Source organism: Mchenga conophoros, linkage group LG9 (assembly GCF_057382185.1).
Source record: "Mchenga conophoros isolate Kocher_MC1m ecotype Shallow Benthic linkage group LG9, M_conophoros_male_GT1.1, whole genome shotgun sequence".
Taxonomy (NCBI): domain Eukaryota; kingdom Metazoa; phylum Chordata; class Actinopteri; order Cichliformes; family Cichlidae; genus Mchenga; species Mchenga conophoros.
Genome location: NC_140534.1, coordinates 31,859,382 through 31,878,371, shown reverse-complemented (window position 1 = coordinate 31,878,371; position 18,990 = coordinate 31,859,382). Strand labels below are relative to the sequence as shown.

Below are 18,990 nucleotides of genomic sequence, written 5' to 3'. Positions count from 1 at the left end.
TTTAGGAGTAACATGGCCTTACAAACCCAACAGTGAGATCTTAAGAGATCCACAGCCTACGGCTCTTCAATGGGGTGTCACAGGGTCCCCAGGAAAAAAAATGTATATGTAAAATAATAAAATAAATATTCTCCTGTAGCAATAACAAAGTTTAACATAAATTATTCTGTAGCAATTACACAAGAATATCCAGTAATGTCCCTGCCTACAATTAAACACATTCACTTACCAAAGTGAAATCGGGGGCATCTGCTGTGGCAAATGGGTGCAAGCCTTTGACCACAAACTTAGACACTGCTCGGTGACATTCGTCTATCCTGCCTGAAAGGAGACGCTACCGGTAGACTGCAGCGAGAACTGCCAGCATCTGAGCCAGACTCTGTCTCTCTCATAATGGTTATCTAAATGCAACGCACAGTAATAGCAGGTTTTGTAATAAGGTAAATCGCGCTAACATAATATGCAATGCTAATTGATTAGTTACCTGCAGTATTAACGGGAGAGGACGTGGAAACGCTACCGCTGCTGCTGGGTTGAGCTTCGCTAGTCCGGAGCGGATCAAAAACACGACATTCGTTGAACGCAATCGCGTGTTTTTTGAGCAAATGCTTTTGCATGTTCGTAGTGTTTCCTCCCTTTGATGAAATCTCTACTTTGCAAGTATTGCACATTGCCCTGTTGTCATCCTTTCTCATAAAGTGTACCAAACTTTTGAGCGTTTGTGCCGCTCAGGCGCCGTGTTTCCTACTGGGTAAAAGACGCTACTCAACGTGATGACGTCATTCGGGGCGACTGGAATCGATAAGGGAATCGTTTATAAAAGTGGCGAACGATTCCAAGGAATTGAAACAGTGGGAACCGGTTCTCAACAAGAACCGGTTTTCGATACCCATCCCTATCCACGACTATTAAAATCACACTTCATGCACAGCTCTCTCTCTCTCTGTACTTCAAGAACAGTTTCACGTCTCCAATCTCTGTTTTCTGTATTATTCATTTGCTTATTACCCAGCAGTCTACCGTTGTTTACAGCGCTGTCTTTTTCTTTTTTTTCACTTAAATGACCTCGGACAAGAAAGCCTAATTTTTCTGTTGTTCAATACTGAAGTAATTTAAACTTTATATGCAGAATATTGCAGAATATTTTTAAGGTTATCTGCTATAAAAAGCCAGACCAGAAAAATCTCCTTCATGTTTTTCTGTGTTTTATTCTCAGTTGCTTTGACACAAAGGCATCTGCTGTGATGCTCACAATTCTGATGAAGTCTCACATGTATCAGTACTGATAAATGATCAGAATTATAATATTTCTGACTGTCTGAGGCTAAGTTGAACCGAATCGGGACTTTGAAAACCGGAATCGAATGGATTATAGAAATCAGTGATGATACCCAGCCATAGTGAGCAGCCTAGGCACGACAGAAGTGGATGTAGCTGTAATAGGAAAAGAACTATTGATAACTTTTCTGTTAAGTTAAGGCCTGATCCTTCTGAAATTCATAGCTAGTGCTCTGACACGGTGTCATCAATCTTTGAAAGGTGAAAAAGCACAGTGTATCCAGAAAAACACATTATATTATATAAATTATTATATAATTTGTGTGCGCCTAACTTTTGTGCCAGTACGCCTAACTTTAAAAAGTTAGGCGTACCGGTACGCCCATGGCAAAAAGTTAGTCTAGAGCCTGTACTTTAAGAAAATCTACTGGAGCTCTCAACAGAAATTATTGTGAGCTGTGATTCTTTTCCCCACGCTGAGCCACTACAGCTGATTTTAGGGTTCCCACCTGCTCAATCCCACTTTAACCTCTTCCCTGCTCATGTTCCTGTTTAGAGGCAAAGTCACCCTCTACAGTGTAGGCAACAGAAAATACACACATGTTTTATTTTCCTTCATTTTCTACTTAACTGATTCAAACAGAGAACCTTTATTAGAAATAAATAGTTTGTACTTCATCTACTAATCTTATTTTATTATTACATTAATAAAGCACAAGGTTCAGTTAACTTTGGATAAAAAACATGTGGTTAAAAAGTTCTTCAAGGAGCAATTTTACTTTTTTACTCTGATTACATTTCAGAGCCTGTACTTTTTCACTGTTACTTAAGTACAGAAGTTGAATGAATACTTTTACTGAAGTATTTATAACACTAATATCTGTACTTCTACTTAAGTATAGAGTAAATGTACTTTTGCCTCCTCTGATCATTTCTATAATATTATTTATATCAGTGATGGCCAAATGAAGCTTTCTGAAACACTGAAGCTTGTATTGAAAAAGGTTCATTACTCAAAGCTTTTCAACACAGTCCTCTTTGGTGACATCTGCTGGCCAAAAATGTGAAGAGCAGCTTGAATCTACAAATTACAATATAGAGCTTCATTATAATTGCCCACTCTACAGAGCTCAGCTGAGAGCTTCTGTCTGATATCGGGCTGCTGTTGTGGTGCTTTGAACGTGTATTTTTGGGGATGATGAAAAAAATGTTTTGTCTATTTGATTATTAATAATTTTGATGAATAAACCTTCCTGATTTTAACATGTGCTGTGGTCTCTAAAAAACAACATAATATACAACACAGTCATATAACAGGTTGGGAGGATGAGAGTTTTAGACGTGACTGATTATTTGGTGAAACTGTGATATTTTCCTCACCTCCTGTGTTGAGCTCATTGTTTCCTCTGTAGTGACTCAGCTGAGTCCAGATGGCTGAAAATGTTCCTCTGCTGCTCCGTCAGACTCTTCTCCTCCTGCTGATCAGCTGGGACACAAAACAGATCTTTGTTAGGCTCCACACTGCACTGAAGAGTCAAAGTGTCTCATATGTTCATCTGACAACACAAAGTACAAATTTCACTCTGATTGCTTGTAGAAATCTTGTGAGACGTGTTGTGCTGCAAAGTGAGGAAACTCTCTCACTCACTTATACTTCAGGAGGAACTTTGTGACATTGGCTCTAATATTCTAAGCAGCCCTTTACTATGACAGGGCCAGAAAGTCCTATTTGAAGGTTTGGGAGAAGGACCATGTTAAAGGTGGATTGGGGTTTATACACTTTGTTATGATACAGGTAAGGCTGTAAGAGCCTGAGAAGGTGTCCTGAATGAACCTCTAAAACCAGTTTTCAGCTAACGACTCTGCTTCAGTCTGGAAAACAGCAACTACAAGTTTAAAGACTCCATCAACAATTCACACCCAGCAACAGCCTGAACAGCTCCTCCTGTGGTTTCCACAAACAGGGACAGACCTGTTACTCCCCCACCCCACACTTTCAACTCCTTCAGCCCCCCAGTCCCACCACCTCCACCATTCCCCAAACTTTGATTCTGTTCATCTGGACGTAGCTTTTGCAGTAGGAAAAACGTTTCGGCCCTCATCCAAGTGACTTCTTCAGTCTCAGCTGACTGCAGCTTTCCTCAATCTTCAACAGTGCATTTGCATAATGACTGAAACGAGCACCACTGAAGGAACAATGGGCTGGGAGGTCAGTTATTGAGCATTAATATGCAAATTCTCATGATCATTGATCAACAACCACTGATCAAATGCTGAGATTGCAGCGACTCCCCAACTCTCTGAATGGTACTCATGGCCATTGATCAGCGGTCTTTGATTAATGGGCTTTGATCAGTGGTTTCAGTGCTTTCCTTCCTGCTTTGACTGCAGCTGTGTTTGACACAGGAAGACATTATTACATTCTTCACACTCTCTTGCAAATTAACCACCACAATATATTTTTATTCTCTGTGCTTTCAAATATGAACACTGTTTACTTTCATCTCTGTTTCATTAGTTTTTGTTAACATCTTCCTGTGCATCACTTTACAGCAGCCACACTCATTAAAATGAGACTTTGTAGGAGTTCATTTCCTCTCATGTGTTCATCCACAGCAGCTGGACAATAAAGTTTATTGTGACCCTGATACTGCAGCAGATCGCTCTCATCCATTTCCTGTTATCACTTCAAATAGAAATGAGGCTGTAGAGGTTTGGTGCAGGCAGAAAAACAGCTGCAGGGACAATGAAAAGACTTTTCTGCTCCAACTTCTCCCAGCATGCTGAGCTAATGATTAGCTGGTGTTTTTCTCCAAACACTCTCTCACTCTTCTCTCAACGTGTTCACAATAAACTGTGAACAGACACCGAGGAGAGCAGCAGAAGACCTCATTCAGGAGCTAAACTCAACATGAACTGAACTCACAGTAAAGTTAGCTCGGTGCTTACCTTTAGATGAGCCCACAAACCGAGAGAAACTCCGCGATGAAGCTGCAACTCTTTCCAAACACAGGAAACAGATCAGGGAGCAGAGACCCACGTGGTTCACGCTGATCTCAGCTACGATCCAGGAGACAAGGGTGGGCAGATCGATGCAGATATCGATCCAAACGTTGGTTTAGTTTGTTTTATCATCCAAATTCAGGATTTTACTCGCTTAGGAAGAAACGGTAGCTCCGTCTGAGTTATCACTACCCGATCCGTACCGGAAACCCGATCGGTAGTGATGGGACGTTCTGTATCGAGGCTTCGGAGCGTGTGTCGAGTAATGGAGGGGGCGTTTCCGTGATGCGCGTATCGAGGCTTGCTTCATTTATGGGAGGAGCTGAAAATGATGACGTCCGAAGCCTCGCTGCCCGGCTGTACCACGTGACTGGTTCATGAAGTGGTTCGAACTTTGCCGCGAGATATGACAGCGATATAAACCCCTCAGACTTCAATCAAAATGTGGGTGTTTGATGGAGAGTTGCGGTTAGTGAGAGTTTGGAGACAGTTTGGAGGTTTATGAGAGTGAGGAGAGAAAGTCAGGAGAGAATGGAGCCAGCTAAGAAGAGGAGGATGTCCTCCCCTGTGTGGGAACATTTTGATCTTATTCCTCCCAACAAGGTATGTAAATTTCTACAGAAGACGTATTGTCATGATACTGATGGTGCAATACAATTTATGTTGAGCTGTCTGTACTTTTGTACAAGGTGAAGTGTTTGTTATGTGCCAGGGAGCTGGGATATAACAACAACACCTCATCCATGCTTAGGCACTACAGAGCTTTGCATGAGAATAAGGGGAACACCGATTGTGGAGCAAGACCAGGTGAGCCATCAAATGCAATGATAATATAGCATGCAGTAATGTTACTAAATGATATAACAATATTATACAACTGTTATAAGTTACGTGTGTGATGTTTATATTTGTGCTTTATCTTTATTGTCTTTCCTCAGGAGAACAATCTCAAATAGATGAAGACCTGGTCAGCATGGTGATTGAGGACTCACAGCCATTTAGCATTGTGGAGGACAAAGGATTTAAAAGATTTGTTAAATCATTAAATCCCAGCTATGTTCTCCCCACTAAAAAGGCCATAAAAGCAGTGAAAATTTAGTTTTTACAGAATAAAATGTGAACAGGCAGTGTGTAGCTGTCCATACCTCAACATTACAAAAGCACAACTACTGTCCACACCCCAACCACACCTCACCTCACAGTAAATGATCGTTTCCATTTCAAGCATTTCCAAATAATCATTTTCCATACTGCCACTATAAATATACACAGTATACTGCCATCACTACAATATAGATGTTTTACACACTCCTTTTGTTGTTGACATTTACAGGCTGTGTGCAAAAGGCCACACTCTTCAAATTCATGCCAGCTATTATTTTTTACGTCCAGTAGGTGTCCTGCTAGAGCAAATGAAGCTTCATGAAGCTTCGCGTTGGGGTGAACCAATTGGATGAAAAGCTTCAGTGCTTCATGGGGCTTCATCTGCCCATCACTACCGATCGGTACCCCGCATGCGCGAAAGGTGTCTACTTCCGGTCGAAGCGTTTTACGATAGTTACGGGTCAGAGTATCTTTTTTTTTAAACTTTATTTAACAAACAATGAGTATACAACATACGAACAGATGAAGTATACAAAACAACAGAACATGAACACACAAAGCCAGGGGTAAAAGACGAAGGTAACAATTATAAGAATACACGCAAAAATTCACATACATATATTGTTTTGAGAGCCTTTTTGTTGGTGGAGTCTGATATTGATTGTATGTACATTTCCACATCCTTAAAATAATGACAGAAATATGGTGTTTTGTTAGTAAACTTACATTTATGGATAAAGAATTTCGCTAAAGGTATTAACAAATTTATCATAAAAAAAACATTTATCATACTTCTTGGGGAACTTAAAGAAACAGAATAAAACATTTTCCCATCGTAAAGAAAACTCCCTTAAAATATGGACAATAACAAAGCTGCTAAATTCCTTCCAGAATCTCTGTGTAAAAGAACAGTACCAAAAAAGATGTGTCACAGTTTCTGGATGATCCCCACAGAAGTACAATTAGTATTTATGTCCCTTTTAAATTTTACCATGTAGTGACTGGCTGGATAACATTTATGTAGAATTTTAAATGAGACTTCTTTCACCTTATTTACAATCAAATATTTATGGGGGACCATCCAGACTGTCTTCCACTTGATATCTGGAACAAATCGGTTCCAATAAGATATTATATATGGGAGAGAGACGATATCTTCTTGGAATAAACTACGTATTCTCTTATTGCTGTTACCAAGTTCCTGTGAAAAGCAGATTTTTCCTATTGGTGACTCAGCTGGATCAGGGAGAGTGACTGAGGTAGAGATCGAGCTGTCAGTGTTTTTATATAACATTAAAGTCCCTGAGGGTATGGCACCAAGCACCATTGAGAATTCCTGAACACTGATTGGAAAATTATATAGTGCAAGAAAGTCGTCGTATGTAAGTAGTTGTCCCTCTTTACTAACCAGCTGAGCCACCAATAGGATCCCATTTTGGATCCAAGTTTCCAGGAAAAGTGATTTATTTTTCTATAAAATATCTCTGTTGTTCCAGATGAGGTATTTGTGAGGTGAGAAGTTGTGTTTATAAATGAGGGTCCACGCTAAGAGGACCTGCTTATGGAAGGATGAAAGCTTTACAGGGAGTTTCTCAACATTGTAATTACAATTTAAAATAAAATTAAAGCCACCAAAACGAGAGAAAATATGATATGGTATAAAGTTCCAGATAGAGATAGGGTTTTAAGAAAATGTTTAGCCCAGTTAATTTTGAAAGTGTTATTTAAAGTAGAAAAGTCTAAGACGTTAAGCCCACCTGATTCGTACGTATTCATCACAACAGTTTTTCTAATATAGTGCGTACGGTTTTTCCATATAAAATTAAAGAGCATACGGTCAATATCTTTACTAATTTTCTTATCCAGATGTAAGGAGAGAGCAGCATATGTTAATCGGGATATCCCTTCAGCTTTAGTAAGTAACACTCTACCTTTCAAAGACAAGTCCCTTTGCAGCCACTGGTTGAACCTTTTTAGGGTTAATTGGAGTGAAGTTTGACGAGCATCTTGATTTTTGGTCTTTGGATATTAACAGTCCCAAGTATGTGACTTCTTGTTTAACAGAGATATTACAGATAGTATTTGCAGGACAGTCTTTAATTGCTAGTAACTCACACTTTTTAAGATTTAGGCATAAACCAGAGGCCTCAGAGAAATCACTAATCACAGTAAGAGCTGGTGGGATTTGGTTTGCATTCTTCAAGAAGAGTGTGGTGTCATCGGCTAACTGGCTGATGACGAGCTCCTTATCAGCTATGGTGATTCCTTGTACAACACTGTTTGAAATATTAGTTGCAAGAATTTGTGTACAAAGTAAAAATAAATATGGTGAAATAGGACATCCTTGGCGAATACCACGTTTCAGGTCAAATCTCGGGGTGGAGCCGTTAATCATTTTAATAGAACTATTGCCATTTGTGTATAAGGTTTTGACAGCTTTACAGAAAAACTTGCCGAAGCCAAATTTTTCCAAAGAGTGGAAAATAAATTGATGTTCAATTGTATCAAAAGCCTTATAAAAATCCAGGAAGAGAATGAAGCTATTGTCAGGTACCAAATCAGAGTAATCAAGTAAATCCAAAACCAGTCTAATGTTATTAGAAATGTGTCTGTTTCTCATAAAGCCTGATTGTGTCTCATCGATAATTGTGTCCAAAAACTCTTTAATTCTGTTAGCAAGTATTAAAGCCATAACCTTATAGTCATTATTGAGCAGGGAGATGGGTCTCCAATTATCAATAAAGAGTAAGTCTTTGTTTGGTTTTGGAATAAGTGTTATGAGACCTTGAGTAAGAGAAGGAGGGAGGATGTTATTCTCTATACTTTCTGTAAAAACCTGCAGTAAAAATGGAGCCAGGAGATTAGAAAATGATTTATAAAACTCTGCAGTCAAACCATCTGTGCCGGGAGATTTATTGGCCTTAAGTGCAGAAATGGAATTACAAACTTCCTCCACAGTCAGAGGGCTGTCACAATAACTTCTATCTTCCACAACAATAGATTTTAGGTTTTTAATATTATTGAAAAATCCTGTTGAGACAGCCTCATTATATTTTGAGGCGTATAGTTTAGTATAGAATTCGGCACAGAAATGTGAAATTTCTCTAGGATTGTCAGAGACAATGCCATTAATATTTAGTTGATGAATAGAGTTTGTTTTTGATCTGTATTTTTCAAGTCTGAAAAAGTAAGCAGAATTTTGTTCGCCCTCCTCCAGCCACCTCTTCCTGGATCTTATGAAAGCACCCTCAGCCTTGCGTCGATATAAACCGTCCAGTTTATTTTGAAGTTCTAGTAAACTTAATTTATCTTCCTCTGAGATTTCTTCTGGGGACTTCTAGTAATAAGAGGCAATTCTGCTTATTACTTCTTGTTCTTCAGCTTTCCTTAATTTAGCAATTTGACTCCCGTATCTTCTCAAGAATTTGCATGCTTCAAATTTAAAAAGTTCCCAATTGGTACAAAAGGACTTCTCTCTGTTAGCTTTGTTCCAATAATAAACAATTACTTTATTAATCTGCATGTTAACTATTTTATCTTTTAGTAAAGAATTATTTAGCTTCCAGTAAGAGAATTTATGAGGTATAGTATCCAGTGTAAACATTTGGACGTTAATGTGAATTGGTCTATGATCAGTGAGGGGGGTGGCAAGTATATTAACAGTAATATTATCTTTATCAATACAGTCAGAAACAAGCCAAAAGTCAACACGTGATTGCCTGGATCCTGTCTTATTGCTCCAAGTAAAGAGTCTATCATCTGGAAATTTTTCTCTCCAAATATCCACAAGATTAAAGTTTGCACTGTATGAAGACTGCTGCCCTGGAGGCCACCTATCAACCGTATTGTCTAAAGCAATGTTAAAGTCTCCGCCAATTAAGAGGACTGAATTTGGGTATTTGGAGAGCCAGAAATTAATTTTTTCTTCTAAGGAGTCAAGTAATTTATCATTTTCAGTTTTATTATTGTAACCATATATATTTACTGCAATGAAAGTACTGTTATTGTGTCTGATTAGTGAGCAGAGGTAGTGTCCTAAGGTGTCACAGTCAGAGTGTAACACATCTCCAGAAAAATAATTTTTAAGCGTGGCAACTCCAGCAGAACGCTCAGAGCCATGGGACAACCAGACTTCATTACCCCATTGTGATTTCCAAAAATTTGTATCAGCAGGTGTGGAATGACTCTCTTGGAAAAAGCAAAAATCTGTTTTAAATTGTTTGGCAAATAAAAACAAAGCTTTGCGTTTACATGTTTGTCTTAAACCCCTGGTATTAAGAGAAACAAATGAAAAAGACAAAGTTATTAGAAAAAAGAAAGAGAAAAAGTAAGTTCTAAACTTCTACAGCTAAGAACAGATCTATAGGATAAGGGGACCGGGTGCTGCACAATTTAGGTAGTAGAACAGTAAAAACCCTGAGTGACTAAGCTTATAAAAACACAGTATTTAACTATCTACTGTACTATGGTTTAAATATAGCTTTTCATAGATAAACACACTCTTCAACACAAAATAAAGCTTTAACCTGAGGGTGAAAATATCAAGTTCACCATGTAAACAAGCTTACAGAAATGTCATTTCGGAGACTGAATAAGCGTCTCTATGAAGGAGGGAAAACTTCTGATCCACTGATGAATCCTCGGCCTCCCACGAAATAAGCCGGCTTACCCTCCTTACGAGCTTTGTCTATCATCGGCCACAGTTTGTCACGACGTTCTCTGTCCTCCCTGGACAGATCTTCAGCGAACCTCAAATGATTGTCCTGCAGGTAGGAGGATGTCTTGGCTGCTTTCCATACAGCATCTCTGTAGATTCGGGAGGTGAACTGCACGATGATGCCTCTAGGTCTGGTGCTACCTTGTCGCTTGGCTCCGAGTCGGTGTACGGTGTCGATGACGTCAGGCAGCCTATGATTTTGTTCTGGCAGAACAGACTGGCATATCACAGTCACCTTTCCCCTTACGTCTTCTTTCTCAGCCTGCCAACTGTGCCACGCGTGCCTAGGGTTGCCGACCCCTGGTGTACAGTATCTTATGGATATATTACTCCAGTGTTTTTTCTCAGTTTTCTATGAAACTTTGCTGTTGAGGAGTACTTGGTGAGGGCTAGTTCTTTTAGGTTCAGCAGCTAACAAGATGGTGTATCGGTCAGGATACAGGAGGACAACAGGCTTCCACTTTGCTGGATTGTCACCGCCAGCTGTTTTATTGCCACACAATATTGCAGAACATAGACATAAAACCCCAGAGCCTTTTATACATTTGCACTGTCTACTGCTGTAACAAAATACATTTCCCACGCTCGGGACTAATAAAGGTTATCTTATCTTATGCAACCGAGTCTCCCATACTGGCATCCTTACACTGGCTGCGAGTTAGGTTTTGAATTCATTTTAAGATTTTATTATGTGTTTTTAAGGCGTTGCATGGGTTAGGACCCTCAAACCTTTCTGATCTTTTAAATTGGTTCGCTCCTGCAAGATCACTGAAGTCTGTGGTTTAAAAGCTCTTAGCTGTCCCAACGTCCAGATTAAACACAGAGGATAAGAAAGGTCTGGCCTCTCTTATCTGGAAACAAAATTAACAAAATTGATTGAAAAACCTGTTGCAAAAATTCCTTTTTGTTTAGTTTTGTGAAGCTACAAACTGATGAACTAGATTACTGGTAGAATGATGTATAAATTAAACATGGTTTGCCCTCTTATGCATATTGTATTGATGTATCATGACTAGTGATGTGCAATACCACTGATTTACTTTCGGATCCGATACCAAGTAAACTTCAGGGTGGTATCGACGATACCTAGTACAAAAACTTATTTTATTTATTGTATCTCAAATTTTAGTGTCATCATGATAACAGGACATCAGACTACTTGTTCTTATCACATAATAAAGCTGAATTCATCATGGCACCTTTAAGTTCAAGAATTGCTAAAATCTCTGCAACGTTCAGCTTTCAGAATTTGTCTTAAACAGTATAAAAGCATGGATCCATCACACCTTGTATCAGGAAAACGTTGATGAACTCTGAACAAATGAAACCACAACTTTAAAAAAATGAGCTCCCAAAATTAATTGTTTCGACATCTTAAACACAAAATCATAAGTTTTAATACCTACAGCAAGTTTAAGGAAAAATAAAAGATTTTAAAGATGTTTCAAATTTTTCTCAAATATAAAACAGCAGATGGAACTTACATGCATCTTCTATGGGATTGTCTAAAAATATCTAAATTCTGGCTCTGCATCAACAAGAAAATGAACTTGATACTAAACTTTAAGATATATAAACATCCGGGTCAATTCTTACCACAGTTGCTGCCTCTGAATAAAAATCTGGACAAAAAGGGATCCACATTATTAAATAAGCTTATGTTTAATGTCAGGAGATGTGTTATTGAACTGGATTATGGAGCAGCCCCCCTACTGTAACTCAGTGTTACAAGGAAACTTCATAACTTTCAGGTCAGATTTTTAATAAGCTGCAGGAACCCTGTTCAGTGTGAGTGGAGAGCAGCCAAGTCTCCTCCTCTGATAAACCTCCATCTGTGCCACTGAAAACAGTTCATCTGACTTTGACTGTAAACATGTTTCCATTTGTCACTTCAGCCTTTACTCTGAAATACAGGAAATGAAATCACAGCTCAAACTTCTTCATCCAACTGCTGGAACAAAGCGAACCACTCGACATGAACACTGAAGCAGAACAGTTTAGAAAGCTTAAAATGAGACTAGGGAACCATTTTCATTCATAGTTGCCTCATCAGATCTTTATAGGAGATTCACTCTGAACTCTGTGGAGCCTGATCTCAAGGGTTTTGAGTCTGACCCTGAAACCAGAAGAGGATCTTTCTGTCTCTTCATATTCACTGTGATGGGAGTGATTTCAGCCCTGAGTGATCACGCTGATGTTTGCACAGAGCAGATAATTTAGTGAATGTTTTGGGACATTGGTAACAGTGAAACAGTTTTTTAGTAACGTGGGATCGTTTGTGTTTGGAGTATGAACTGAGATTCCTGAAGCTCTTGTCACACTGGTCACAGCTGTAGTTTCCTTCCATGTGTGCACATTCATGCTTGTTACGATTAGCTGATTGTGAGAATCTTTTGTCACAGTGTCTGCACTTGTATGGTTTCTCCCCTGTGTGGACTCGTTTGTGTCTTTTAAGCTCACCTGCAGTAATGAAAGATGACCCACACTGATCACAGAGGTGCTTTTTTGTCCCACTGTGAATGAGTTCATGTCGTTTTAATCCCCTTAATGTGGTGAAGCTTCTCCCACATTCTTTGCAGTATTTCAGTTCTTCTCCAGTGTGTCTACGTTGATGTGTTTTTAGGTCAGCTTTCCAACTGAAAGTTTTTCCAGAGAGGTCACAATGAAAGTCTTTCCCACCACCACAGTGATGACAGGGTTGAGAACTGGATCCATCTGTGTCGCTCTGCTTCTAAACAAAGACACAAAGACAGTGTAAGTCAGTCCTTCACCATTTTTATCCTGAATGTCGCCTGAAATAAAGAGCAAATAAAAAACAAACAAAATCATAACTGAAATGAAAATCTGAATAATCACTCAGAGCTGCTGAGATTCGGGCATTTTGAGCAAAATAAAATTATATTAAAAAACTCGATTCAGGATTTTAATGAATTGATGTCATGTTATCCAAGCCAGAATCGATTTTAATCGTAAATCGATTATCAAAACCCACCCCTAGCTGAGACAATTTAATGAGCAGAGTTGTTCCAAACAGTCAGGCTAAAATGACAAGATAACAATATAAATACATACCTCACAGTAACTGCACTTGTTGAGTCTCTTTCTGGTGTGGATCTGTTGGTGTCGTCTCAGGTAACGTGGAGATTTAAAAGTCTTCTCACACAGGTCACATTTATAAGGTCTCTCCTCAGTGTGGGTAAACATGTGTTGTTGTAAGTCTCTGTCTGTGACAAACTGTTTGCCACACTGATCACAGCAGTACACATCATGTCCGGTGTGAATGCGTAGGTGTGTATTTCGGTTCCCTAACCGGCTGAAGGTTTTCCCACAGATGTCACAGCTGTATGCCTTAATTCCAGAGTGGGTAACTAGATGATTCTGTAAGTGGCTACTGTCAGTAAAAGCTCTGCCACACTGATCACAGCTGTACGCTTTAACTCCACTGTGGATGAGTTGGTGTGTTTTTAGGGAACGCTTCCAGGAAAAAGTCTTTTCACACAAGTCACAGCTGTACGGTTTCTCTCCAGTGTGGATGACCTGATGACATTTTAGTGTAGACTTAGCAGGAAAATCCTTCCCACAATCATCACAGGTGTGTGTTTTCTCTCCCTTTCTTGGTTGAGGTTTGTCGGCCTCCTGAGAGCGCTGACTTCTCGCTCCATGTTGGTCCTGCAGTGACAGAGATACAAACAGAGGCAGTGAGTGAAATGCAGTCGTGGAACAAACTCAACCTTCAAACTCCCTCCATTAACACTAGTTTTAAACCTGAAGGTGGAGTGTGGCACTGAACACCTTAAAGGTCTCTTATCCCCACCTGGTGGTAGTTCTGACACATTACATTCAACCTGGTGTTAAAAATAATTCATGACTTTTCAAACACTCTAAAATATTTTTTCCTTATTTTCCTTACTTTTACTCCCCACACAAAAAGGACTTTCTACTCATTGTATTTTCAAAACAGACTTTTTTACTTTTGGTTTGAGAAATTTGAGGGGAGTTATTTCATCACTAAGGGCATCAAACATCAAACCAATTTGAGCCTGAAAAGTAACACATGAAAGACAATCCTGATCGTGTACTAATCACCAGGGTATGAAACATAAAAAGAGATGAAAGAGGCAAAACTGTGAGTCATAGTCAGGAGTTAAAGTGAGACGTTAGGGCTGCACAATTAACCCTTGGATAGCCGTCAAAATTTACACCCTTTTATGGTCGTCGGGACCCAAAATGGTCCCCATCCAAAAGGTGATATAGCAATGGATTTTATGAATTTTTTTTTCTTTTTTTTTCACATCAGATCTTTTAAACAACTTCAGACCTATCCACTGATATAAAGTTTTTCATAATTGTTTTAATATTTTTTAGGTTTTTATGGCTTTATTGTCATAAAAACCCCTGTTTTTTGGGGGGTAAAAAATCATAATATGCAATATTTTTAAAAAATGAGTTGCAAATGGAACTACTTGGCATGAGGTTATTAGAGCCTTGGATAGGTAAAAAATTCATAACAGAATTGATTTGGATACTTTATTATTTTTGGAGCAATAAGAGTTTTTCAAATTTTCACCCTTTTACGGTCCTCGGGACCCAAAATGGTCCCCATCCAAAAGGTGATATAGCAATGGATTTTATGAATTTTTTTTTCAGTTTTTTTCACATCAGATCTTTTAAACAACTTCAGACCTATCCACTGATATAAAGTTTTTCATATTTTTTTAAATATTTTTTAGGTTTTTATGGCTTTATTGTCATAAAAACCCCTGTTTTTTGGGGGGTAAAAAACCATAATATGCAATATTTTTTAAAAATGAGTTGCAAATGGAACTACTTGGCATGAGGTTATTAGAGCCTTGGATAGGTAAAGAATTCATAACAGAATTGATTTGGATACTTTATTATTTTTGGAGCAATAAGAGTTTTTCAAATTTTCACCCTTTTACGGTCCTCGGGACCCAAAATGGTCCCCATCCAAAACGTGATATAGCAATGGATTTTATGAATTTTTTTTTCAGTTTTTTTCACATCAGATCTTTTAAACAACTTCAGACCTATCCACTGATATAAAGTTTTTCATATTTTTTTAAATATTTTTTAGGTTTTTATGGCTTTATTGTCATAAAAACCCCTGTTTTTTGGGGGGTAAAAAACCATAATATGCAATATTTTTTAAAAATGAGTTGCAAATGGAACTACTTGGCATGAGGTTATTAGAGCCTTGGATAGGTAAAGAATTCATAACAGAATTGATTTGGATACTTTATTATTTTTGGAGCAATAAGAGTTTTTCAAATTTTCACCCTTTTACGGTCCTCGGGACCCAAAATGGTCCCCATCCAAAACGTGATATAGCAATGGATTTTATGAATTTTTTTTTCCAGTTTTTTTCACATCAGATCTTTTAAACAACTTCAGACCTATCCACTGATATAAAGTTTTTCATAATTTTTTAAATATTTTTTAGGTTTTTATGGCTTTATTGTCATAAAAACCCCTGTTTTTTGGGGGGTAAAAAACCATAATATGCAATATTTTTTAAAAATGAGTTGCAAATGGAACTACTTGGCATGAGGTTATTAGAGCCTTGGATAGGTAAAGAATTCATAACAGAATTGATTTGGATGCATTATTATTTTTGGAGCAATAAGAGTTTTTGCATTATACATCCATTGGTATCCCTTGGGACCCAAAGGGGTCCCCATCCAAAAGGTGATATAGCAATATCATATATGAATTGTTTTTTCATTTTTTTTCACATCAGATCTTTTAAACAACTTCAGACCTATCCACTGATATAAAGTTTTTCTTAATTTCTTTTAAATTTTTTTAGGTTTTTATGGCTTTATTGTCATAAAGACCCATGTTTATATTTTGGGGGTAAAAAACCATAATATGCAATATTTTCAAAAAATGAGTTGCAAATGGAACTACTTGGCATGAGGTTATTAGAGCCTTGGATAGGTAAAGAATTCAGAATAGAATTGATTTGGATGCATTATTATTTTTGGAGCAATAAGAGTTTTTACATTATACATCCATTGGTATCCCTCGGGACCCAAAATGGTCCCCATCCAAAAGGTGATATAGCAATGAATTTTATGAATTTTTTTTTCAGTTTTTTTCACATCAGATCTTTTAAACAACTTCAGACCTATCCACTGATATAAAGTTTTTCATAATTTTCTTAATATTTTTTATGTTTTTATGGCTTTGTTGTCATAAAGACCTCTGTTTATTTTCTTTGGGGGGTAAAAAACCATAATATGCAATATTTTCAAAAAATGAGTTGCAAATGGAACTACTTGGCATGAGGTTATTAGAGCCTTGGATAGGTAAAGAATTCAGAATAGAATTGATTTGGATGCATTATTATTTTTGGAGCAATAAGAGTTTTTGCATTATACATCCATTGGTATCCCTCGGGACCCAAAATGGTCCCCATCCAAAAGGTGATATAGCAATGAATTTTATGAATTTTTTTTTCAGTTTTTTTCACACCAGATCTTTTAAACAACTTCAGACCTAGACAAACGCTACACAGTGCCATCCTGCAACTATTTTTCAAATGTTGCACTACCTGCTGTATACACGCAGTGTCGAGCAACGGTGGAGACGAAATTGTTCTTATGTTCAGTCTCAACTATTACGAAGTTGATGTGCAGTTAATAAGTGTAATAAATATTTATATTAGAAAAGAAAATCGTGAGAGAATCGTGATCTCAATTCTAAGCAAAAAAAATTGTGATTCTCATTTTATGCAAAATCGTGCAGCCCTAATGAGACGTTGTTCTTCTTTCTTTTTTGCACAGCACCTGAACAAACAGGTAATTTCAAATGCAGCGTTTCTATCAACAAACATCAGCAAACACACAAACTGTTTGTGTGCAGTTTGTCTCACAGTGTGTTGCTGGCTAAAGGTCCAGCTGCTGTACATCACAGGGAGAGAAAAGAAAGAGAGCTAACTTCACTCAGAGATGGAGAAAGATAAGACACACAGGACAGGAGAGGAAGAAGAGAGGTTAGATTTAAAGGGAAGGACTGCTCAGTGGGATTTGATCATCTGGAGATTAAAGCTTACATGTAAGTCCTCATGTGTTGAAATCAGATATTGGGTCTGTACTAGAGATGGCACGATACCACTTTGTTATGTCCGATACCGATATCATAAAGTTGGATATCTGCCAATACCAATATGAATCTGATACTGTGTGTTTTTAATCAATAAAACTGACCACCACTGGTGGTCAGAGGGCCCGGTGGCGCCAGTGTCCGGCAGCCTCGCCTCTGTCAGTGCGCCCCAGGGTGGCTGTGGCTACAATGTAGCTGCCATCGCCAGTGTGTGAATGTGTGTGTGAATGGGTGAATGACTGAATGTAGTGTAAAGCGCTTTGGGGTCCTATGGACTAGAAAAGCGCTATACAAATGCAGGCCATTTACCATTTACATTTTTTAATATCATGATCAAGTAAAAAAAAAAACCCAAAAAAACCACTAAACGTATTCTGTTATACCTGTATGCAAAAAATACACTGCACCCAAAATATTTCATAGTTCAGCAATACTGACCAATCTAATGAATGTAAACCTACTCCATCCTCCCTATTCTGGTATTTTAAAGAGTAAGCAACCTAACTAATAGGGCTCTAAAACTCCCAGCAAAAAAAAACAAAAACAAAAGGCAACCACCCACCCTCCACCTCATGATACTTGCAAGGAAATCAATTATTTTTCAAGAACATTTAAATAGATTCAACATCTTCAACAGATTTGCAGACTGCACAGATGGGACCTTCCCAAAGGAAAAAGTAGTATAGCTTACTAGGGTATATTAGACTTGATAGTTACGATATACAGTAATGAACTTCTATACATTTTACATCAGATTAAAACTTTGGGTGTAAGCTTCGTATAATTATTTATTAAAAGATAGACATTTTAAATGAGAATAAGAAAGAAAAGCATGTAAGTCCTCATGTGTTGAAATCAGATCTTGGGTCTGTACATGTGTCATTATGTCTTTTTTTTCAGATTATGAAACATGCTGCAAAACAATCTGAGGCAGATTAACTGTGCCGCCTCAGATGCAGCCTTTTCCAGGCAGTAGAATTGCTAACATGCTAACACAGTTTAATGAGCAGAGTTGTTCCAAACAGTCAGGCTAAAATGACAAGATAACAATATAAATACATACCTCACAGTAACTGCACTTGTAGAGTCTCTTTCTGGTGTGGATCTGTTGGTGTAGTCTCAGGTAATGTGGAGATTTAAAAGTCTTCTCACACAGGTCACATTTATAAGGTCTCTCCTCGGTGTGGGTAAACATGTGTTGTTGTAACTGTGAGCCTGTTGTAAACTGTTTGCCACACTGTTCACAGCAGTACACATCTTCTCTGGTGTGAATGCGTAGGTGTATATTTCGGTACCCTTTCCGGCTGAAAGTTTTCCCACAGATGTCACAGCTGTATGCCTTAATTCCAGAGTGGGTAACTAGATGATTCTGTAAGCTGCTACTGTGAGTAAAAGCTCTGCCACACTGATCACAGCTGTACGCTTTAACTCCACTGTGGATGAGTTGGTGTCTTTTTAGAGCAACCTTCCAGGAAAAAGTCTTTCCACACAAGTCACAGCTGAACGGTTTCTCTCCAGTGTGGATGACCTGATGATATTTTAGTGACTCCTTCAGAGTAAACTTCTTCCCACACTTGTCACAGCTGTATGTTTTCTCTCCCTTTCTTCTGTGAGGTTTGTCGGCCTCCTGAGAGCGCTGACTTCTCGCTCCATGTTGGTCCTGCAGTGACAGAGATACAAACAGAGGCAGTGAGTGAAATGCAGTCGTGGAACAAACTCAACCTTCAAACTCCCTCCATTAACACTAGTTTTAAACCTGAAGG

At 38.3% G+C, this 18,990-nt stretch overlaps 1 protein-coding gene across 1 annotated transcript in view; it reads right to left on the bottom strand.

Annotated features, from left to right (window-relative positions):
• The window catches only part of LOC146567622 (uncharacterized), a 38,181-nt gene extending 19,628 nt beyond the window's left edge, over positions 1–18,553 (bottom strand). The window contains exons 1-4 of the mRNA XM_085287559.1: positions 18,291–18,553; positions 13,175–13,771; positions 12,563–12,833; positions 2,659–2,764 (exon numbers count right to left, since the gene is read on the bottom strand). Of these exons, the coding sequence (XP_085143685.1) occupies positions 2,673–2,764; positions 12,563–12,833; positions 13,175–13,771; positions 18,291–18,422 (1,092 nt within the window). The 5' untranslated portion in view covers positions 18,423–18,553 and the 3' untranslated portion in view covers positions 2,659–2,672. The remainder of the gene's footprint in view (positions 1–2,658; positions 2,765–12,562; positions 12,834–13,174; positions 13,772–18,290) is intronic.
• Positions 18,554–18,990: the final 437 nt, after the last annotated feature.